General features: G+C 46.7%; 1 protein-coding gene across 2 annotated transcripts in view; it reads right to left on the reverse strand.

Annotated features, from left to right (window-relative positions):
• Nucleotides 1-24407, reverse strand: part of C21H16orf95 (chromosome 21 C16orf95 homolog) — a 79637-nt gene that overhangs the window by 32053 nt on the left and 23177 nt on the right. The window contains exon 9 of one of the 2 annotated variants that reach the window (XM_072946770.1): nt 20343-20472. The exons of the other annotated variant lie outside the window; for it this stretch is intronic. Coding sequence (XP_072802871.1) covers nt 20358-20472 — 115 coding nt within the window. The 3' untranslated portion in view covers nt 20343-20357. Of the gene's footprint in view, nt 1-20342; nt 20473-24407 lie in introns of those variants that run through there. 2 annotated transcript variants of the gene reach the window in all.

The following is a 24407-nucleotide window of genomic DNA, read 5'->3' on the forward strand; positions in this document are numbered from 1 at the left end:
CACTGCCGAACGGAGGAAGAGCTCTGCCCCAAGTGTGCAGTGTTCCTCCCTCCATGCCACCCTCCACATTCCCTGCAGACCCCAGTCAGCTCTGCTTCCTGGGATGGAAACTCTCACTTGGTTTCTAACAACGTGGGCAATGGTGGGCACTGCGCCTGCTGCTGGGCGACTGAGTGGGGACGGGCTCCCTTCACAGCCAGGGCCTCTGACAGAGGGTCTCCTCTGCCAGTTTGCAGCTGGGGCACAGACTGGAGTCAAAGTCCCCAGGCCCCTTCTATTCTCAGGACCTTGGTACATGCTGTTCCCTCTGCCTGCAACACCCTCGCCCCTGTCTGCTCTTCACCTGACCAACCCCCCCGCTTCAGGTCTCAGTATAAGCCTCAGATCCCAGGGACCACCTCCCTCAGCCAGACACCACCCCCTTCCTGCTTAGGCCTCTCTTTACAAGCCCCCACACACCTGCACCCCACCTTGTAATCCCAACCACACTGTGGTTCTACAGTATTTACTTGTCTCCCCCACTGGACCCGGAGCCACATGCAAGCTGGGACCACATGGGTCTTATTCTCTGTGGTTTCCCCAGTTCCCAGCTCAGGATTTGACTCAAATATTTGTTGAACAAATTAATAAATGAGTAGAAAGAAAACTAAATGTGCAAGCAGAACTCTCCCATTCCAAAGGTGATGTTACACTCAGCAGCACTCCATCATCAGAATAAGCGGTGTGTTTTAACTCTTTTTCCTCTTCTTACATTTCCCCACTTCCCTGCTTTGCAAATTTATAAACTAAGGTAAAGTGAGTTCACATAAAGAACTAAGTTCTTTTTTAAACAAGTTTTTCAGTGACTGATGTATTTCATTAGCATGGAAAACAGTACAGTTACATTATACATTTTATATAAACTACTAATCCACATGTGTGCAAATTTGCCTCTAAGGGCCACTTAGTACTTTTATGATATGCTTTCAGTATTTCCCCATTGTTTCAACATAATATTTTTTTGCTATTAAAATACATAATAATGTTCTAGGAAAAAAAAAACAGGGTCACTCAACCAAGTAAAAGCAGGAGACTCAGGGCTTGCGGATCCGCTTTTTCCTTTGTCCTTTGACAAGGGAAGGCTCTGAAATTAACTTCACCACCTTGATTACAAAAGTACATGGAAATAGTCATAGGCAGGCTTGAAGTTCAGCTTGAACCTGTCACAAGCTTTCAGCCTTCTTTCCTCAAAATAAAGAGGCTCATCTCATGCTGCTCTGTGGAGACACATCAGTGTGCAGGTAAACATCCAACAACGTTTCTGAATCAGGGAGCCCTGGTTAGCAGTGTTTGCTGACTGCTCCTGGGTCCTCACCCGGGGGGGAGAGAGCTCTGGTCTCTTCCTATTCTTCTAAGGGCAATAATCACATCATGGGCACCCCACCCTCATGACCTCATTCTAACCCTAATCACCTCCCAAAGCCACCACCTCCAAGTACCACTCCCACTGGATCTAGGAGGACACAAATATTCAGCCCATAATAGTCACTAATATTTTTAATGCTTATTACTTGTTGAAAGGATAATATTTTTGATACATTAAGTTAAATACAGTATATTTTTAAAATTAATTTCACTTTCACTCTTAATAATGTGCCTATCAGAAAATTTAAAATTATTCCATGAGCACATTTATATTTCCATTGGATGGTGCTGAGTTCAAATTCTACTTGCATAACGTACTGTGTGACACTGAGCAACAAACAGTGCCAGGTTCCTAATCTATGAGATGGGACACTCTGGCACATAAAGGTGAGATTTTTTAATCTGCACCGTCACCTGGCAAACAGCCCTTCCAAATGGGCCACTTCCTGGGAACAGGTGTGTCTGCTGGAATCCTCTACCCCAGTGAAAAGCTCTCCACTTCCCTTCGGTCCTGGCAGGCCTGGGAGTCACACAGCCTTTGTTTGGTGAAGAACTAATTGGCAGGGAGACACTAAGCAAGAAAAACAAACAGGGCCCCTCTCTGTGTAGTTATTTAAGAGAAAGCTTGAAAACAAACAAATGAAGAAAGAAATAGTCATAAGAAATCTAAGTCGTAAATGAGGTGGCCTTAGAACTCTCTCCAAGTTCCAGATTGGGAAGGGGGGGTGCAAAGGAAACGAAGGGGAGGGGATGGACAAAGGAACACCCAGCTCAAACCAGGTCTTACAGGTGAAAACTGACAGGGAGTTCAGGTGAGGCAAGGAAGGAGGTTCCCATGTTTGGAAGTAATTACTGAAACATTTTACACTTTTCAAAACAGCGAGCAGCAATTTCCAGCTCCAAATATCTTTGCAATGTTCCCCACTGCAGAGCCCCTCTGAACGCGGCTGGCTGGGCGGCACCTTCAGCATCGGCTCTGCCAAGCAGGAGGAAACATCTCTGCTCAGGTTTGGAGAGGGGCTTTCTGCTGGGTCCTTCCATGTGCTGTCCTGGGGCTGGAACTGCACAGCAAAAATGCAAGGATGGTTTGTCTGCCACCACTGGGATGGAACCAGCTGGAACCCACGCACATCCTGCACCAGCCAGTGGTCACAGTGTGATGGATGAGGGTCAAGAACGTGCTCCTGACCTGTGTCCTGGGGGATGGGGCTAGCCCCTAGATCTGCTCTGGGGAGGGGGATGAAGCTGGCTGAGCCACAAGGCAACAGCTCCTGAGCTGCTGAGAGGCCACTGTCAGTGGCACTCTGTGGATATTCTGATGAGCAGGTGAGAGCCACTGGTTTTGCAGAAATAAAGTCCAACATCCCACAGTTTCAGCAAGGACCCCCACCCCGACCCCACATGCCACCTAGACACCTAGAAATTTTGGACCCGAAGCTGCTGAGGAACCAGGTCTATTAGAATTATTCGCCTGGCCCGCTTTTTCAAAGGATTCTGATTAAGACCCCGCCTAGGCCAAGCCAACCTAGTCCAGGCTGCTCTCTGCCTCTGCTCTGCTCCTTCTCACAGCCCTTCACACTGACCACATGCTCCAGGAATTTCCCAGAATGCACTGCATGTGCCACTCTTTCCACACTGAGTGAACCCCATCATCACCTCCTCTTGGCAAATGCCCCATCCCCCTCCTCCTGAGCCCCTAGAGAAGGCTTCCTGACTTTCTCCTGCTGCCCTCTGAGTTCAGTGCTCCCCTCACTCCCCTGCCTCCCGGCTCTTGCACAACTATTGTGGCCCCCTACTTACTGCATCGTAATTACTTCTAGGCGTATTCATTTCCATGCCTGGCTGCCAGCCCCCGGGAGGCCAGTGAGTACCTCTGTCTAAGTCACTTTGGCAGTCACATGGCACCAGTACTGAATGCAAACAAGGAAGTGCATGAACGAATGAATGAATGAATGAAAACTGACTAAGCAGCCAGTTCAGTCATTCTGAGTCCTTCTTTAATGAGGAGCACAGGGGTCAAGATCCAAAGCAGACGGCCTGGGTTTGAATCCCACCCCATGCCCCTCCTCACTGTGTGACCTTAAGCAAATTACTTAACACCCCTGTGCATAATAACAGCACCCACCTCTTAGGGCAGGAGTAACCAAGTTACTCTATTTGAAGCCCCTAGAGCAGTGCCAGACACGTAGTAGGACCAGGGACACTGCACAGTGTCTGCACAGAGTACAAAACCAAACACTTTATATAAAGTTCTGGCATCAATCCCAACAGCTCGCTTTGCACTCCCTGCCTTAAAACAGGAGGCAAGGAGTTAAACCCTTCAGCCTCAGGGAAGCGGGATTAGCAGCATTGTGTCTGTTTAGTTACTCAGCTCGATGCCTCTCCAGAGGAAAATATCCTTGAAAGATTAGATTATGTAGCGCGAACCACGACCTTGGTGCCGAGAAGCGCTGCTGTGGCCTCCCGGCGAGGCTGAGGTCGCAGGCTAACCTCCCGTAGGTGGTCTGGGCCAGATTTCCTGGAGGCCGAGGACAGAACCAACTGCCTTTCCTGTCCCCCAGGGATTACAGCGTGAAAGCACTTTTTAAACCTTAAATTAAAAACTGAAAGACCGTGTCCATTCTGCAAACTCCACGTACTTAATTTTTTAAAAAGTAACACGTCAAAGAGCTCTCACAAGTGACAGCCCCTGCTCTGGACTCTTGAAAAGTGTTCACCTTCAAGAAAAATAATTCAAGCAGAGTGACGTGTGCCTGACAAAATGATTCAAAGGGCATCTCTCCTCTTCTGAAATGGTCTTCCCTTCCCCAGGTGTCAGGGCTGTGGGAGATGTGGATGAGGGACATTTAGAAATTGTTCATACTCTGATATTATTTTGTTCCACGGGAGTCATGCTTAGCGCCCCTGGAATAGGAAAATTTCCTTGTTCCAGGTATGAAATTGTCCGTCGGACATGAAGAGAAATGGCCCAGCTTCTGTCAGAGCTTGGAGAGAGCAATGTGCTTGCCCTTCAGATGCATGAAGATCCCCAGAGATACCAACACAGGCAGAGATCAAACCTTGAACAGAGAAGCTGGACTCCAGACAGGGTTGAAATGGAAAGTTCTCGGGTAAGCACCACAAAGCCTGAACTCAAGGCTCTGCCTTGCCATTTCTGAGCTGTGGGACCCTGGGTCAGTTTCTTGACCTCTCTGAGCCTGTTTCCCCATCTGTATAATTGTAGATCTATCAGTACCTGCTTTCCAGGCTGGTAGTGAAGACTCAGTGGGAACTTGTACTTGAACACTCTGTTTTGAAAAATGTAACACAGTATTCAAATGGGAATTTCCTCTAGAGGAGGCTGGGTGTATTGTGTCCTGTCACCCAGAGAATCTTTAAATCTTATAAAACACCCAGGTGCTCAAAGAGGTATAAACAAAGCCCTTCATTGCTTCGGTTTTTATAATGGCAAATCAATTGGAACCCAACTTGCTGTCCATCAAAATTCAATGTTATCTCTAGACACTGAAAAGTACAAGGCAGACATGTAGGAATGGCCATGAGAGGACGCCTAGATATTCTGTTAAATGGAGGGGAAACCAGGTCCCAGCACAGTATGCCTGCAGCCGTGAACCGTGTGATGGCTCATTGTTAAATCCGAAGCTCACACCTGGCACACAGCAGGTGCCCAGAAATATTAGTTGAACCAATGAATATGTATAGAATTATCCTATACGTTGAATATTGGTTGCCACTGAATGTGGCATTAAATGACAAAAGTGTTACTATCCCAACAATACATAAGAGCCTGGGAAGGACCTGGAAGGAGGCGTTGAAACCATTTAGGGTGGCTCTCTGGGGAGCAAGGGGACAGCACCTTTTGCCCTGAACTTCACAATCATTTGAATCTTAAACCCTGAAAATATATTCCTGCATGGCGTGTATACTCTATAAAGTAATAAAGACCCCCCTCAAAAAAAGAAGAAAAAGAAACGCATTTATAACTAATATCCCCTATTGGGTCACAAGAATTCAGGGATCCTTACAAAGAGAGTCTTTGGTGACCCACAACTTGAAATTAAAATTAATACATTCATAGGAGAGAGCTGCACAGCACTCCCACCTCCAGGACAAGGAGCCGAAGGGCCAGAGGAGTGAGTTACTCTGTGTTAATGAGCATGAAGAGGGGCCGCAGCTGGAAATCAGGGGGGGCCCAGCTTTTGCCTCTATATTTTTATTAACCAAGGTCACTTTGGGTTAATTTTAAAACACTCAAAACATGCAGGTGAGCCCAGCTCCGGCATGGGGCCTCTATGGGAACCAGGCACAGGGCGGCCAGGTTCCTTTCGCTCTTTCAAAGCCGGCTCTAACATGACTAGAGGTGAGAGAGGCGCCCCAGGCTGGGCTGTCCTCAAGATAAAGAGAGGAAACCCAGCCAGCGCAGGTTTCAGAGGACACATTCTTCTTCGTGTTGCTTTTCTTACACACACTCATGCACCCACATGCACGCACACACACACACACAACAGCAGCCAAGGAACTTCTAAAACAAATTAATCCCAAATTAAGGCTGGGAAAGGAAACTCCCCCAGGACACTAACCACGTCTGAAGCTGGGTTTCCTGTTTACTTGTTTTAGGCTCTCACAGTCTCTCTCCTGAACAGTAGGGAAGCTACCTTTGGGGTGAGGCAGGGAGACCTCCACCCGGCTTCAGTAAAAAGCTGAGCAGATGTCCCATCAACTAGAGAACCAACCACCCAACCCACTATTCAGTCGTCTCTTACGGACTTGCAAATCCGCAGGACACAGCCCTGTGCTCACGCCCCCATGTACGATGTCACGTCGGCTCAGATGGTCAGGACTGCAAGTCCACGTGGCCCCAGTTAATTGCCCAGTTCTCCTGGGAACGCCCTGGGTGATAGGGATTGTCCCGTGAGACCCACCGCATCATCTTGCCCGGGCATGAACACCCCAACTTAATCTCAGAAGCACCCCCATTACTCCCCTCCCAAATTCTTCCACATCACGACTTTGCCAAGTGTGCTGGTCCCTATCTGCCTCCTCCCCACCCAAACACATCCCCGTGTTGGGGCTTTGGTGTCTTTGGTGAATACTGCCATCTTGTCCGGGCTTCTGTAGGCATCCAGGCGGCTTTGGAGGGATGGAAATGGTAGTTACCCTAAATAAGTCTGAAGAAGACACAGGCAGAGAAGTCCCCTGGAAAGCTATGACGTTACTGAGAAATATCTATTTCAAAAAATGATGAGACCTGGTGCCCAGCCACCTGCCAACCAATGATGTGGGGTGTGTGGCTCTGAAACGTGGCACCCTCTCCAGCCAAAACATACACACTGCTCCCCTGGGGCTGCCCGTCCCCAACACTAACCACATTAACCATCAGAAGCCTCTATGCCCCTGGAGGGGCCCGCACCACCCATGGCCTCGGTGTTCCAGGGTCATGACTATTTCCCACCAGGTGGAGGCAGCTGGCAGTGGTGACGGAGAATGAAAGAATGGGTGCAGGGAAGCAGAAATGAAGATGGACTGGAGCCTTGACTGTGTGCGAGGCCCCACCCTCCATTCCATGAGCTGATAAACTGACCTTTCACTTGAATCTTGTTTCTGTCACGTACACCCAAAGAGTCCTGCCAAGCCCAGCATGTGTGTGTGTGTGTGTGTGTGGTAAAATACATATAACATAAAATCTACCACTTTAACCATTTTTAAAATGTACAACTGAGTGATATTTAGTATAGTCACAGAACTGTACAACTATCATCTCTGTCTTGTTCCAAGACACTTTCATGACCCCAAAAGGAAACCCCATCCCCACTAGCAGATGGTCTCCATCTCCTTTCCTCCCAGGCCCTGGCAACCCCTGGCTTTCTGTCTCTATAGGTTTATCTGTTCTGGACATTCCATATAAGTGGACTCATACAGTATGTGACCTGTTGTCTGAAGCTGGTTTTAGAGCAGTCCTGAGCAGCACTCGCCCTCAGTGGGAGATGGCTTCCTTCCTTCTGACAAAGTGCTCCCCTTGACAAAGATAAAGAGCTTTCAGTCCTCTCCTCACAATGAACCCCCTACTGACAGCAGCTGGAGTGGACAGCCTGGATCATGGGAAACCACATCAGAGTTTGAATCCTCACTCTTCCCTTTCCTTCATTCCACTGTGAGCATTTATGTAGCACCTACTGTGTGCCAGGTACTATATGCAAGTGTATAAGATGAATAAGGGGCGGCCACTGCCTTCCAAGAGTTCACTCAGCCCAGGGGGGTGCTGGGGCTGTGGCAGGGCAGTCGTGTCTGTGAGCCTATGGCCAGCTCTGAGACGGGCCCACCCCCTTACCTGGCAGAGCTGGTATGGCATTTACAGGGCAAAATGAAAGCCAGGATTAGGGAGAGAGGAACAAGGCGCCCAGGGGTATGATCAAGGCAGTGGTGACCCCTTTCACACCCGCAGCACAGAAGGGCTAACCTGCTTGCTCCACTGCCAGCTGGCAGACAAGGTGGGGTAGGCGCCGGAACCGCACTGTCCACCTGAATGACTTCTGTGTTTCTGTGTGGCACGATGCCACACGCCTCCATTCTGTGTCTTGGGCTCATCGATATTTGTTTAGCCCTTGCCCATAAGAAGTTCCATGGCCCACCCCAGAAGTCCACCACCCGCTGCACCCTCTCCCAGGACCCTCTGCCTGTGGCTGTGGATTCAGGTGTGCTGGCTGCTTCCCAGAGCACACGTGCTTGCTGCAAAACAACTCAAGATTCCTAGAAGGTTCTAGAGAGGCACGGAGAAGCTTGTTTCTGATTTTCACAGCCCTGCCACTGCTGTCCTCTCACGGAGCTCAAGACTGAAGCCTCTGCTCATCTTAGCCAGTATCAGTCAGGGTTCCCTGGAGAAATCTCCCTGCAAAACCAACAGGTCATATATATACATAACAAGATTTGTCTTAAGAAGCAGCTCATGTGACTGTGGGGCCTGGCAACCTGGAATCTGTAAGGCAGGCAGCGGGCTAAAAACTCGGGCAGGAGCTAATGCTTCAGTCTCAAGGCAGAAATCTTCACCCCAGGGAAACCTCAGCTTTTACGCTTAAGTCTTTCACCTGATTGGACAAGGCCCACCCAGACCATCCAGGTTACTCACAGCCTACCCAAAGCCTTATCAGCAACCCTGGATTAGTGTTTGATCAAATAATTAGATGCTAGAGCCTGGTCAAGTCCACACTGATCAACCCACGGCCCGTGAGGTGGTCTCAGACAGGTGTCAGATCCTGCTCAGACTCGCCCAGGGCACACGCCAAGAAGCCACAGCTGAGACACAGGCAGGTACCACACCTGCTCCTCCCCACTCCCCAGTGCCTCATCTTACGACAGCGTGCTGCTTCTCTGTGTGAATCATGACTTGGGATACTCCAGTCCACTGTGCAAAAACATCAATGGTGACTACACTCAAGTGGATGACTATCTGCCAGTCAGAAAACCCAGACAGGATGTCATCAGAATCTTTTTGTTCTCTCACAGTAGCTGTCTTGCTTAGCAACTGCTTCTCAAAGCTACCAAGCAACAAAAAGAAACTTCAAGTTTTAAATTTTGGGTGGCTAATTCTTCCACCTAGGACAAATCATTCTTTAATAAAATGACTACCATGAAAAATCCCTGTAACAGAAAAACCATCAGGCGATAGGACCCCAGCCACATCCAAGAGGATAAAACAGCATGGAGTTGTTGCTCGGCCATCCGACCCTTGGAGGTGAAATGTGTTCGAATCTCCCTTATGAAATGGCTGGTGAGGTAGAAGACGTCAACAAGAAGGTCGCATGAAACCGAGTCCCAGGAAGTCAGGTTCTCCTAAGGAGGGCCCCTTGGTGTGTTCAGGAGGGTTCTGTGTAATTGCAAATACATGAGAGAAAAATCACAAGCAGACTTTTCACTGTAGTTGAACAAGTGGAAGCAAAGCCTACTTGGCAGAAAAGGGGGAAAGCCCCCTCATTTATGAAGCAGGAGGCGGCGGGCAAGGGAAGGAAACATTTGGGATTAAATATTGTCGTTTGAGTGGCGCAGCTGATGAAAGCCAGGAAATTCGAAATGTGCGCACCGACAACCTGCCACTCCAATTTTACACTCCGGACCCCGAACAAAAGCCGCTCTGTGAGGTGCTGGGACGGCGGCCGGCAAAGCTGCGAACGGAGGGACACAGACCTCCTTTCCCTTTAATGGCTTTTCAGTGTTGAAGGTAAAAACCAAATGTTGTTCTGCAGCCCCACGCTGGGCCCCTGCTCCTGCCCTGAGCTCAGGTCGCTGGGTTCCGTGGCTGGGGCAGAGGCACCTGGACCATTCTTCACCTCGAAACACTGAAATTCTAGGATGCTTCCACAAGTGGGAGCCCCCTGTCCCCATGTGGACATGGACAGGCAGCCGTGATGTCCCTGGTCTTGAACCTAACTCCCCTGGCACTGTCCCCGTCGGGGCATATCCACCGTGGCCTAGGCCCACATGGCCCCTCGACAGGAAGCCAGACTCCCTGCAGAGAATCAGCTGGGAGGAGCTCCAGCCTGGACTGTGGGCTGGTCCCAGGGAAGGAGCCCCTGAGGTTGGCGGCACTGCTGGTGCCCATGCTCTGGGGAGAAATGACAGCAGGACCAGAAGTCACAGCACCCAGAGTCCCTCATTTGTTCACTGAGTTCAGCCAACAATCTTTGAAACTTCATTTGGGTACTCTTCCAGAAAAAACCCTGGGATATTCAAACAACCTTTGACAAACTGACCCTTGTCAGGTGGGGATCCAGGAGGGAGAAGAGAGCAGGGGAAGCTGGAGGTGAGGCGTCAGGGCCCAGCCCTCAATGGCCTGCAAGCTGTGCATCCCGGAGACGAAAGGCACAGGCAGGCATGGCAAGGCCAATGCCCGAGGGAGCAGCTGGACAGGGGGTGTGTTGGGGAGAAGAGAGGAGACACCCAGCCTTGAGAAGGAGGCGAGACGTCAACTCAGGAGCAGGAGGGAGAACCGTGAACACAGCAGGTTTCTGAGTCCATCACTCTCCCTTTTATACAATTTAAGGCTAAAATCTGGGCTCTGAGAAAAGCCACTGCGAAGCCCCACAGTGCACATCTCATCACGTTTCATGACAGCAGATACGGATTTAAAAGTTGCCCCCAAAGGCCCCACCCAGAACTCATGGGCCTTGAGTGAAGCCCACACCCACATGGACCCACCTTGCTCCCCAGCCCACCTTCTGCCACACCTGAAGCTCTCCCATCACTGCGTCTTAACTTGGGCTGTGCCCTCTGCCTAGAACGCGCGTCCCGTATGTCCTCTCCTGAAGAAATCCTATTGTTGCTGCCCCCGTGACGCCCACGCCAACTCACCCAAGCAGACCACGCCCCTCTCAGTCCCTGTCCCCAGAGCACCTTTCTCTGGGGCGAGCTCGGGTCTTGCGTTTTACTGTCATTGGCCCACAACCGCAACAACCCACGGGCACTGGGGCTTTTATCTCTGCCTCTTAGATGAGGAAGCAGGCTCAGGGGGCTCTTATAACTTGCTCAGGGAAAGGGGCACAGCCCAGAGCTCACCTTCTCAATCACCTACAAAAACAGAAGTGGGTTCCAGCCCCACCAGCCTTTCCTGCAGGAGTCCAGGCAGAGCTAAAAAAAATCTCTTCTGACCTCTAAGACAGGTCCTCACGTGAGCAGAACTAAAAACTCAGATACAGAACCCGAATGGAAGCTTTAACTCATCATTTTATTTTTGTTGTTGTTTTTGTTTTTGTTTTTTCTTCCAGATACTAGTCCAAATGCCCATGATTTTCCCTTGATCTTAAAGCAGCATTTGGGGGATTTCTCTGCTCTACTTCACCTCCTGGCCCATAAAGTGTGGGGCGGCGCCACCTGCTGGCCAGAAGGTGAAGCACAGTGGGCATCCAGCTTAGCGGGTCAGTGAGTGGGCTGTCCTTGAGATCTCATGGGCAGTTTCGCCTTTTCAGTCCCAATCAGGGGAGGAAATAATTGTGGACACGAGGTGTGGGAAGGAGGCTTGAGTGGCCTCTGTGCGCTCGCTTAGCTGCTGTGAGAGCTGCAATAACACGGGGCCTTCCAGGGCTGCCTGGCAGCATATTTCAAAGGTCAGATACCAAACGGGCCCATGAGCCCTGACCACGAGCCAGACTGGGGCCTAGGGGAAGAAATCAGGACAGGAAGGCAGGTGCTCAGTGCGCAGTACAGGACCTGGCACAGGAGGAACCCCAGTAAATGTCAGGAAGTGAAACGAACTGAGTCAGTCAGCAAGCAGGCCTGCTGCCATGAGCCACAGCTGTGGGCGTGCTGGGGGTACAGCCTGAGCTGGGGGTACAGCACACACGGGAGCAGGAGGCACTGGAAACACACAAATAAATACAACAGTAATCCCACGTGGTTTGTCACAGTAAGTTAAAGTCTCCAGGTAAGTCCCTCCAAATTGCTCTCAATCCTCATGGTTATAGAAAGAGCTGAGGTCTCCCAGAGATAGAGGCCACTTGAAACTTTCATTCATTTGTTCAGTAAATATGGACTGAGCATTGACACAATGCCAGCAACTGCAATAAGCACTGTGGTGCATTAGCTCTTCACCACAACCCCGATGAGGTGAGAGTGGAATCTGTAGTTTATAAATTCAGAAATTGTGTTCCAGAGAGGTTAATTAACTTCTCCGAGATCACACAGCTTCTAAGTAGCAGAACCAGGATTTGCACCCAGGTTCAACCCCAACACCCATGTACTTATTGTATGCTATGCTAAGCCCCATGGTGGTCCTTCATCCGGGAGATATTTACAGAGTTACCATCATAGGACAGGCATTGAGCCAGGTCCTTGGGAAACATCACTGAGCAAACAGAACAAGGGTCTTTCCCTGAAGGAGCGGACCAGGGAAGACAGACGACAGACAAGTGAACAGGAGAACGAGATGCAGGGAGGGCGGGAAACTGCTCAAGCACAGAGCTGGGTAGATCCGCTTTCAAACTCTGATTTTCTCCCTTTGTGCCTTGGTCTCATTTGTGAAATGGAAATAAGAGTAGGGCCGATGTGAAGGTTAAAATATACCTGTCATCCAGGACATACCCAAGAGAAGCGGCTGTTTATATGAGTAGCTCAGGAAAGAAGGCTGCATGCGGCCCACAGACAGGGGTGCCAAGAGGAAGAGGTGCTCGGCGGAGTTTAAGGCTGCTCTGATGGCCGTGCCGGGGACACTGGGGCGGCACTGCCCGGAGAGAAAGGCGGCCAACTAGTGCATCACACACCTTGTTAGTGACAGCACTGGTGTCCTTGGCTATGTTGTGCGTTTTAAGGGGGAAGATTCTCTTAAGACATTTTATTTTTATAATTTCAGAGTTGCAAAAAAGTTCAGAATAGTATAAAAAAAAAAATCCCACGTACCCTTAAGCTGGATGCCTCCAGTGTTAACATCTGCCCACAGCTACCGTCTCATTTTCTCCTGATACTTTTGCTCTCTCCACTGGGAAGTAGGCTGTTGCAGGGACATGATGGCCCTCTGCCCTGACACACACCATGTGTGCTTCCTTAAACAGGGCCATTCCCTCCTCAGCTACAGTACTTAAGGTGGCACCGCAAAATCAGGAAATTCGCTTTGATATGATGTCACTAATCTTCAGACCTTATGTGGACTTCACCCCCTACGCGGAAAACGTCCTTTACACCAAAGAAAATCTCAGACCACGCACTGCACTCTGTTGTCACGTCTCTTTAGTCTCCTCTCATCTGGAACATTCCTGGTCTTTCTGGGGCCAATTATTGTGTAGAATGTCCCTGCCAGGTTTCTTCACTGTAAAACTCATTCTTTACCTTTTGCAGTTAGTTTCTCATGGGGAGGTTATTTGAAGCAAATATTCTGTTGCTCAAGAAACTTCCACATTAGCATCCACTAATAATTCTTGCCTGAATCAGTTCTGATCACGGTGGCTGACCAGTGTGGTTTTCTAGTTATTTCCTCTAACTCCACTAGCTGGCATTCTAGCATACCTTTCCTTAGAGACAGATTATCACATAACCGTGGGAAATTAGTCTCCCTGCTTCCTTCTTGCCCCCCTGGCTGCTCTCCACACAATAGTAAGAGAGCGCCTCTGAACAAAGAAATCAAAGCCTGTTCACATGCAAAAAAATGAAGTTGGACTCCCACCTCAAACCATACACAAAAATTAACTCAAAACAAATCGAGCAACTCAATGTAAGAGCTAAATGTCGAGCTCTTAAAAGAAAACATGGGGGTAAATCTTCATGACATTGGAATTTCCAACGGATTCTTGGATGTGACACCAAAAGCACAAACAACATAAGGAAAAAAAATAGATAAACTGGACTTGATCAAAATTTTTAGGTTTTAAAATACACTATCAAAAAGTGAACAGACAGACCCCTACCTCGGGAAGCAATAGGAGGGGGCCCTCTTCTGGATTACAGCCCCGCTGGGCACAGAGCCATCCCCAGCTCAAGCCACCTCTCCACAGGCCCTCGTGAACCTTCTGTCCCTTCCACATGACAGCTCTGTTGTCTGCACCAAACGCTGCTCACTGTTCACAGTGGACACTTCTGCTGCCCCAGCTTTTCCTCAATGATCACGTAGATAGTGCTTCTCAAACTTTAATATGCATACAAATCACCAGCCACTGCTCTGGTCCATGGACCATACTTTGATTCAGAGTAACAAACGATCTATTTACTGTATCCAGTAATGGGTAAGAAGCCCTTTCCCCTGCCACTCCCTCCCTACACGGCCCAGGGCCTTGGGAAGGGCTGCCTCCCTCTGAGGGCAGTGCCAGGGAGATGGGATTCATCCACTTGATGCAAATTAGGCTTTTAGAACTAGGAGATTGGGAAGAGCAGGGGCCTATGGACCACTGGCAAAGTCACTGCCCCATCCCAAGAGCTTGTGTCTAAAGAGAGACGGTCATCTGGAGAGGCAAAATTTGGCAATTCTTGTGTGTTCCAAAGCTGATATTCTACCCTTTTTCAGGATTCAGAACAAAGAGAGGATGTGATTTAAAGGTTTAGCTGGGAATTTTTTTTTACTATTAATTATTAATTTTCCTTAAAGGTACTTAGGAGTGTGTGTCACATGCTCAAAGTTAACCTTAGGAATAGCACCCTGACCCAAAAAAAAAAAAAAACCATAAAAATGATTCTCTCTATAATCCCCTAGTTTCACTTCAGAACTTGAGAAGCTACCATCGTCAACCATGCTTTCAGTCACCAGGCCAATTCTCATTCTTTTTCAAATGAAACCAAAATACTGCTTCTACACACAAGGGTCTAATCATTTTGGACAAAATGGAAAATTAGGAATTGGTTTACCAGCCAATCAATTCAGTTAATTCGGTCCAAAGGATAAGAATAGTTCTATCGACGAAGCCTAAATTGTCAAAGCATCATTTTACCAAAAGAACTGATGTGTTAATGACTATATTCCCTATTTACTTATGGATTTTTGGTAACTTTTTTCAGATGATGGTAAACATGGAGTTATAACCCTGAGAAAAGATACAAAACAGAGAAGCTTAAGAACAGTTAAAATAAATTAATGGCTATGACATCAATCACCATTTCTTAAAATTAGGGAAGTAAAGAGCATTCCTAAATTGTTTTCACATCAATAGTCAAGGACAATTACCCTGACTCGATCTGTCAACAGCACAGTTAGCACAAGCTTGGAGAAGAAAAGCAGCACAGTTCTGAAGTGGTGACAGCTCTCTGCACAACCAAAGGAGAGGTGGGTACCCCACCTCTCTCAGCTGGTAACGTCTAAGGACATCCTTCCTCTTACACCAGAGGAGAAACAGAAAGGACTTTCTACCATGTCAAATGGAACAGATAACTAAAAAGTAACAACACTTCAGCACACTCTAACACTGATGCCAGAGTCTGATGCTTTTCCGTATCTGCCACCTGAAGGGTACACAGAAGAAAAGGGTTAATTTTGTCTGAAACCAAACACAGTTAGGACCAATAAATAACAAAGGGTGGGAGCACTGTAACATACCCCTCAACTACAAAATATGTAAACCACTTGAATCAAGTCCATCCTCAGGCACAAACAAGCTAGGAACGGCCACCTACACTGTAAATAAATAAAAATATGTTTTTTAAAATGATAAAGGTTTAGCTGGGTAAAAAGGAAGAGACCAAAAGTAACAGCTGTGCCAAATGAGGACCAGAAACACATCTTTCCCATCCCCCACCTGTCCGCACTGGGTACCCTCTCGCGTGGGCCGGAGCCCCTGCCTACATCCAGTGGAATCACAGGAGGAAGGAGTAACAGGTGAGAGAGAAAATGGAGGATAATTAATATTTGAGAGCGATTCTATGTCTGGTACTCACACGGATCTTCAGCCACTTCCGCTTTTACACACAAGGAAACTGAGGCCCAGAAAAGGCTAAAGGGTTTGCCCAAGGCCACCTGGCAACCAAGCTGGCAAGAAAAGTTTGTGTTCCTGATTCCTAAATCAGGCTCCTTTCTAACAGGTTTCTTACACAGAATGCTTATATTAAGAGACAAAGCAAAGTACTAATGGCATTTTGTGAGATTACAACTGCACAAATCAATGTATTCCAATTAATTTGGAGAAGCTTGCTGGAGAAAGCAAACATTGTATTGAATGTGAGGAGGCAGGGAAATCGGTGGTCAGGGCAAGAATCATTTTCCAGATATAGGATTTTAGTGAATGGAATGAATGCTTTGGGGCTATTTATTTATTTTAATGAACCAGCAGAACCCTAGAAAGCACCCACTCATTCAAAAGCATTTAATAAGCATCTACCGTGTCCCAGGCCTTGTGGTACACGGGAGAGAGAATGACAGGATCATTGCATTTAATCCTTAGTCAAGTCGTCTGTCATTCCTGTTTATACATGAGGAAACAGGGGCTCAGAGAGGCTGAGTAATCTGGCCAAGGGACGGGAAGCCAGGTATGTATGACCCCAAAGCCTTCAGTCAGGGCACCACCTGCACATCAGCCCCTTGACGACTCAGAAACATCCCCATGACTACATGGACAAAGGCCACACCTGACACTGTTCTCAGTGTCAGCCTGTACTTAGAAAAGTCACACTCTGTCTTCTGATTCAAGTAAGTAGGAAACTAGTGACATGTTATCTGCAAGAAATAACCTTTAAATATAAAGACATGGACATGTCTGAAGTAAAAGGATGGTTCTGGCAATGACAGAGTAGTAAGTACCAGATTTGTCCTTTCACCTTATGCAGAAGAAATACGTGGACAATCTCAGTTCAGAAGAGTCATGCCTGAGAAAGTGGAAGCAGAGGTGAGTCTTAGGAAAGACAACACCTGATAGCAGAGACAGAGAGTGCCTTCCCTGAGACCATAAGCAGGTGCAACACAGCTGAGGAAAGAATCCAGAGAATCCATGAAGCTCGGTCAGCAGAAATCATCCAAACTATACGACAAAAAAGAAGGGGTGAAAAGAGGAGCAGGAATAGAAGGGGGAGAGGAAGCAAGAGAAAGAAAGGGGAAGAGGACGATGAGGGGTTTTAAATACACTGGGGACAATGTAAATAATCTAATGTACGTGTAACTGAAAAGAGAGGCATGATGGTGCAGAAGATCAGTTTGAAGAAGTAATGGCTGAGAATTTTACAAAAGTAATGAAAGATATCAAGTCACAAATCCAAAAGCATCAGAGAACCCCAAGCAGAATTATTAAAAATAAATAAATAAAAATAGACATCCTGTATCCAAAATACTAAAAGACAAGAAAAAATCTTAAAGGCAGGCTAGAAAAATTAAGGAATTAAGGAAATGTAAGAATGACAGCAAACTTCTCATCAAAAAGTATACAATCCAGAGGACAATGAAGTGGCATCGTAAAAGTGCTGAGAGAAAAAATAACTGTCAATGCAGAATTCTACTCCCAGGAAAAACCACATTTCATAAATGAAAACAAAATTTAAATTTTTTTCAGAAAAACAAAATCTGAGATAATGAATTACCAGTAAACCTGTACTGCAAGATGCTGAAGTTCAGTTTTTCAGGTAGAAAAAATATGAAACAAGACAGAAACTTAGATCTACATAGCGAGATGAATAGTTCTGAAAACTGTTTAAATGAGGGTAAATATAAAAGACCTTTTAAATAAGTTTTTAACATTGAGTGTTAAAAACAAAAATAGAAGGAGAGGATTGTGGATACATGGCCTATGTAAAAGTAACAGATGACAACAACAGCACAAAAGATGGGGGAAATTGGGAGCAGACTAGTACAAAGTTCTTACACTATACATGAAGCGATACTTTAAAGGCAGACCGTGAAAAATTAAATATGTATATTCTAAACCCTAGAACAGCCAATAAAATATCATTAAGTGTTTAATAAAAGTATAATGGCAATGTATTGTGGAATTTATAACATCTGTAGAAGTAAAACATATGAGAAAAATAACACAAAGTCTGGGGCTGGAGGAAATTTTCACTCATATTTCTTTGACCAACAAACCACATCTGTAAAAAGAGGACACTGCCCAGCACACAGGGTTATGGAGAAAACTGAAATCACATGTGTATGGCACGGAGCCCAGCCCCGACATGTAGTCAGTGCCTGGGGAATGTTTGTTGAATGAATGAGTGAATGTTCAGTAGCATACATCGAATTCATTACATGATGGAGTTAGGGTTTCTTCCAAAGCAGAGACCCCCCCAAAAAATCTGAACATAGACTTCTTATTTGGGGCTCAGAAGAAAGTGGATAAACTGCCAACCATCTCTGTGTCTTCAAGCCCTGGTCTGTAATATAATCTGTAGTCAATTCCACCTCCAGAATCTCAGTCTCCACCGTCCCAGGAGCTTGTGAGGCAGACAAAGTTCAGTCAGTAATGGCAGCCAGGAAAAATACACTTACCTAGAGAGAGGGACAGGGAGAACCACAAACAGCTTATGTTGAGAAAAGGAATTCTGAAATCCCCCCAACATCTGCAGTGCACATTTATCTTCTGATGGGCATTGGCACTTCTGTGTCTGACCACACGAAGACCCTAAGAAGTCTGGCTGGTTTGAAGATGAATGTATAAGCCACACACAGATTCTATAACAAATCAAAATACTCTCCAACTCTTGACATGTAAATATTACTGTGAATCTAAAAAATCTAACATTAGATAATACTGCTATTAATCTAGTAAATCCCTAACAGGATAACAATTTCCATTAGTCCTTGTGCCCAAATTCTGGGCTAAGAGCAGCAAATAAACCCCATAGAATTTGAAAGATCTCTAAATGGGATGCTGATCAAAGGAACTGCCCATTTTCCATTTTGCACGGGGGAAACACGACCCAGTTTAGAAGGAGGAACTGCCTAAGGAAAGGAGGCGATGGGACAGCCCAGGGCACGTCTCGGAGAATCCAGCGTATCTTTGGGGCTGGCATGTCGGATGTTTCTTGCCCCATATGCTATCCTCTCTGCCCACCATTTTGCTCCAGCAATTTCTGCAGCAGCCCGCTGTGCACAGATGCAGTCAAGCAGCAGCTCACCTCACAGGACTGCCTAAGAAGGATGGGAAGGCTGTGACCTGACAGTAAGTGGGAGAGGCTGAAACTGCTGCTCACTAACTGCAAGACAACTGGCAGGCGGGTATCAATTCCTCCCTCCAGCGGAGGGTAATTATTTCAGCACATTAGCAGGCCCAGTCTCATGTGCATTTCAGAAACTCCACCAAGAATCAGAACCGGGAGGTCAGCCCTGCAGCTCATTTTCGGAAGGTCTTAAATTTTACATAAAAAGGAAGAATTTGGGGTTGCACAGAGGCCGCTTGTGCCTGACCGTGTCGTAATCAGCTTCTCTCTCACCTGGGAGGACAGAAACGAGAAAGAAGCTTGGAAACCCCAAGCAAACTTTGTCTGGAGTGATTTGAGGGGAGTGGGAAGGAAAGTAGCTATTTTATTAGGAAAATAAATGAAGTGATAATCTTTTTGTTTTTCATCTTTTTACTGTGTCCAGAGGTAGGAAATTAGGTGAGCCCTGAAGACCCAGGCCCTCAGGGACCCCCAGGGATCCAGAAGTCACAGTCACTCAAGTAGCCAGGAGCAGTTCCAGGGGTCCAGCCCAGCCAGGCTCCTGTGCATTTCACATCTGCACTCTGAGAGGGAACAGAACCAGAGCATCCTACATCAGTTTTTTCCTATGTAAAATGGGGTGAAAACAGTACTTATTTCAGAGAGAACTGTCATTATTATTGGTAATGGCTGGAATCTGGCTACGTGTATTGAAGGCTTGCTTGCTCCAGGTCAGACTTGGGCTAAGCTTGTCCCCAGCACAGCCTCATTTGGCAGGTGAAGTAATGGCAGCTCAGAAAGGTGAAGTGACTGGCGGCAAGCCGGATGCATACAATGACCCCAGGGCTAGCGGAACAGAGCGGGCTTCAGCCTGCAATGGGTGGGTAGATGGATGGATGGATAGATGGGAGGACTGATGAACAGATTAGCAAATGGAGGAATAGGACCAATGTTCTGATTTTGACAAGTCCAACTTCTTCCTTTAGAAGAAGTATTGGAAATTTCCATGTGTTTGCTTTCTGCAGCCTTTGACAAATGTTCCACAGGAGACAAGGTCTGGCTGTGAAATACCTCTTCTCTTCCCAAGGAAAAACAGCACCTCTTTTTTCTTTCTTGTAAGTGATGCAAAACATTTCACATGGCCCCAAACAGATCTAGCACCTTAAGGGTCAGGAGCTGGGGACTTCACCAAACACATACATCATTAAAGTTCCCCTGAAATTAATGTTACCACTGTTTTGTGCCCATGAATAAAGCATTAAACAAATATTGAGCCTGAGACACCTCATCACCCAGGGTCGTTAAGCGGCTCAGGAACACCGCAGCTACATTCGAAGCCAATTAAGAGGCCTCACACCAGGCGTTGGAACCACACCAGTGGCTGGCACATCCCCTAGCACATAGTAGGCACCTCATAAAACATGCAGAACAAGTCAACAGGATCTCCCTGCCCTGGAGATTAGCCGACTCCACCAACGTGCTCTGTCTTGGATCCCAGCCCTCAGGTCCCCAGGCCGCTTGAGACGTGGACCACAGAGCTGAGAACAGCTGCAAGCACACAAAGCAAATGATCTACATCACCAATGGTTCTGTTTTGGCTTCATTTTTTGTGTGTGTGGTAAAATGCACAAACAAAACTTACACCTTTACAACATTTAAGTGTATATTTCACTGGTATTAAATAGACACATAATATGATTCTATCACCACCATCCACGTCCAGAACATTTTCATTTTCCCCCACTGAAACTATTTGGGGTCCCTTGTGATCCCAAAGGAATTTTAAGATAGGTTTTTCCACTTCTGCAAGAGACATCCTTGGGATTTTGACAGGAATTATGTTGCATCTGTAGATCACTTTGGGTAGTATTGACATCTTAATATTAAGCCTTCCAATCTATGAGCATGGGGTGTTTTCCCATTTACTTATGTCTTCTTTAACTTCCTTCAGAAATGACTTGAAGTTTTCGGTGTACATGTCTTTTACTTCCTTGGTTAGAGTTATTCCTAAATATTTTATTTTTTGATAGTACTGTAAATGGAATTGTTTTATTAGTTTCCTTTGGGGATTGTTCATTATTAGTGTACAGAAATGCAAGTGATCTTTGTGTGCTGACTTTGCATCCTGCTACTCTGCTGAATTCACTTATTAATTCTAATAATCTTGTAAAAACATTCTAATAATCTTGTGAAATCTTTAGGATTTCCTATATATAAGATCATATCATCTGTGAACAGAAATCATTTTAATTCTTCCTTTCTAATTTGGACACCTTTTATTTCTCTTTCTTGCCCAACTGCTCTGGCTACAACTTCCAGCACAGTGTTGAACAAAAGTGGTGAAACAGGGCATCCTTGCCTTGCTCCTGATCTTACAGGAAAAGCCTTCAGTCTGGTGTGTATTCTCAGCTCTCTGCCATCCAGAAATCCTGGCAGTAAAGAACATCCCATTTGCTGGTGCCTGAATGACCTGGAGCATGAGGGCAGCTGGACCCACTGCAGCCGGCCTCCTTCCTGCCTCAGTCTCCATCCTCCCCACCCACACCCATAACCCAGGGAATGGCATCTGGCCCCAGGGCTCTAAAATTAGCCAGCTGGTGACTCAGATCTACACCTCTAGCCCCAACTTCACCCTTTCAGGCAGATTTAGTTCTAACGGTGACGCCAGCACCACCACGTGGCCCCTCAGCAGTGCCCACCACCGCTGCTCCTTCCCTTCTGCTCTCCCACCAGCCAGTCCACCAGCAAATCCTGTTATCTCCATCCTCACGACACACCAGGATCTCAGGCTCATTCCCAACCTTCCAGGTCGCAAGGCTGCCTCACCACAGCCAATCCTCAGCATGGCCACCAGAGGCAGTACATTAGAATCCAGCCTGGGGCCACTCAGTCCAGGAGATTCCAAAGGGCTTCCCCAAGTAAGAATAAACCCCAAGTCTCTCCCATGATGCTAAGGCCTCAGGACCAGGCCTGAGCTGACCTGTAGGCCTCCATTCCTGACCACTGTCCACTCCTCTCTCTACTCCAGCAACACTGGGCTCCTGGACTTCCTCACACTCCCTGCATTTGCCCCCTCAGGGCCTTTGCACCTGCTGCCCTTCTGCCCAGCACACTTGCCCTGTTCGATCCTCTGCCCAGGATCCCCTCTCTAGAGAGGCCCACCACCCCTCCTTTTTCTACTTTATCTTTCTTCCTAGCACTGTCACCACCCAATCAAGTATTTCTTTGCTTACATATGCTATTGCCTTTCAATATTCTGTACAGTAGACATGATAGAGAAGAAAGTGGTATCTATGAAATGGCACACCTGGGTCCCCAGTTCTATCAACTGGTGACAATCAGAGGCCCATGAGGGTTTGCACATCGCCATCTAGATTATAAATGTTAGTGATTCATGGACCCACACGTGTCAGCATGGGCTGTGTTTATGCCGTGCTGACTTCTCATGCTTCACACACGCCCCTGTCCATGACCTTAGCCTCATCACAGCACACTGCAGTCCAAGGACATTCCAGTTAAAGATACCTGGCTCTTCTGCCTTGTTTGGTTTTTAGGATGTTGATCTGCGTTGTCAGCTGTCCTCAGCTGGAACCATGTGAAATGGCAGAATGGATGGCAAAGGCTATGGACAGACCACTCGCAGCAGAGGCAGCATCAATGGCAGTAAATGTGTGGAGAGTTGCTCACACCTCAACTAAACGATGCCAATTAGAATGACATAGCAATAGCATGCTTGACCTCTCAGGGTGGCACAGATTCGAAAGAGGTGTAATGTCCAGTGCAGGTGTGGGGAAGGCAGGAATTAACACTGCTGCATGGTGGGGTCTCACCAAAGAGAAGCTGTGACCAACCTCAATACACCTGTGTCTACACAGAGCACGCCTCACGCTGCACCAGGCAGAGAACACATCCCTTTACTGAAATAACAGCATTCACCACACAGCTAGCACTCATGGTAATGCCCTGCATGCACAGGTCTCCTCAGACACACATCCACAGTGCATAGTCCCAAACACACTTGAGAATGGAACCCTCCAAGAGCAGTAAACATAGTGAGTATTTCATGGAATGCATTTTGGCAAGAACTGCTATCTGGAAAACTTGTAGCAACAGGGAAGCTGAGATATAGGGTAGGAAGAATCAGCATTAAAAAGGAACAGGGACCACTTTTCCAGCGCCAGCCTAGAGCCAGCTGTCCTCCACGCACCCGGCATCCAGTGAGACACGCCGTGCACTGACAGAGCGGACATGGGCAGAGCAATGGTAGCCAGGCTTGGACTGGGGCTGCTGCTCCTGGCACTCCTCTTACCCAGGCAGATTTATTCAAATCAAACAACTGTTCCACCAGTTTCAAGTAACTCCTCCCAGATTACCTCGGCCATCCCAAATCCAGCTAATGCCACCACCAAGGCAAATAATGGTGCACTGCAGTCAACAGCCAGTCTCTTCATGATCTTGGTCTCCCTTCTACATCTCTACTGCTAAGAGACTCAGGCCAAGAAACATCTATACTTCCCCATCTTCTAAACGCAATTCATATGGCATCTAGACATCCAGTTTGACAAGGAAAAGTCTTCATTGAATGAATCTGCTAATTCCTTATTTTATTGACAGAAAATGTTGAGGATCCCAAATTTGACTGGTTTGAAGAGCACGTGAAGGGTTTGATTAGACGATGAATGCCAGTATTAAATCTGCTGGAGTTTACTGTACAAGATGGAGAGACAACATCCAAAAGTAGTTAAGAGATGATTTCCTTAAATGTGGCTTCAGAAGTGTGGACACATAAAACTTTACTTTGCAGATGAGCATAGATTTTATGTTACTTAGAGATCAAGGATGGGATGTGGAACAGAGATTCGGTTTTCATTTGGTTCATTAAATTTATAAGGCCATGAAACAATTAGGTAATACAGAAAGCTTCTGTGATTCTATTTACATGTACTTTAGAAGGAACTTCCAAATATTACTGTAAATCCTCAAGGTAAATCCCCACTTTCAGCAGTACTAATTGAATGCCGATGTACTCTGGATAAAATTTTATGTTAAACTATCATTGCTCTCTTGGGAACTGAACTCTTTCCTCTGGGGCTTCGGATCTGACGTTGCATTTGACTTTTTATGTAGTCATTGACATGTGCCAGGGCAATGACGGATTGGAATCTACCCCAAATCCAAGCATAATGGGTATGTTTTGCCTACATCCTTATCAACTATTCTTATTCAATAAGAGTGCTAGATTCTTTTAGCTAAACTGATAATAGAGTAGAAGTACATTGACCTCAACTAATTTCAAAATGCTTTTTATTTCTCCATCTGTTAAATGCTTTTTATGTTTTTAAAAATGGGTCTCTTTTGAAGGTAAAATTGACAAATCTTGAAATTAAAAAGGCAAATATGTGAAGGAGCCAAACTGTAATCAAGTACTTGGAGGTGAAGACTGGAAGCTTCCTTTCATTAAATTTAGAAAAACTTTTATACTT

The sequence above is a fragment of the Vicugna pacos genome, chromosome 21 (genome assembly GCF_048564905.1).
Source record: "Vicugna pacos chromosome 21, VicPac4, whole genome shotgun sequence".
Lineage (NCBI taxonomy): Eukaryota > Metazoa > Chordata > Mammalia > Artiodactyla > Camelidae > Vicugna > Vicugna pacos.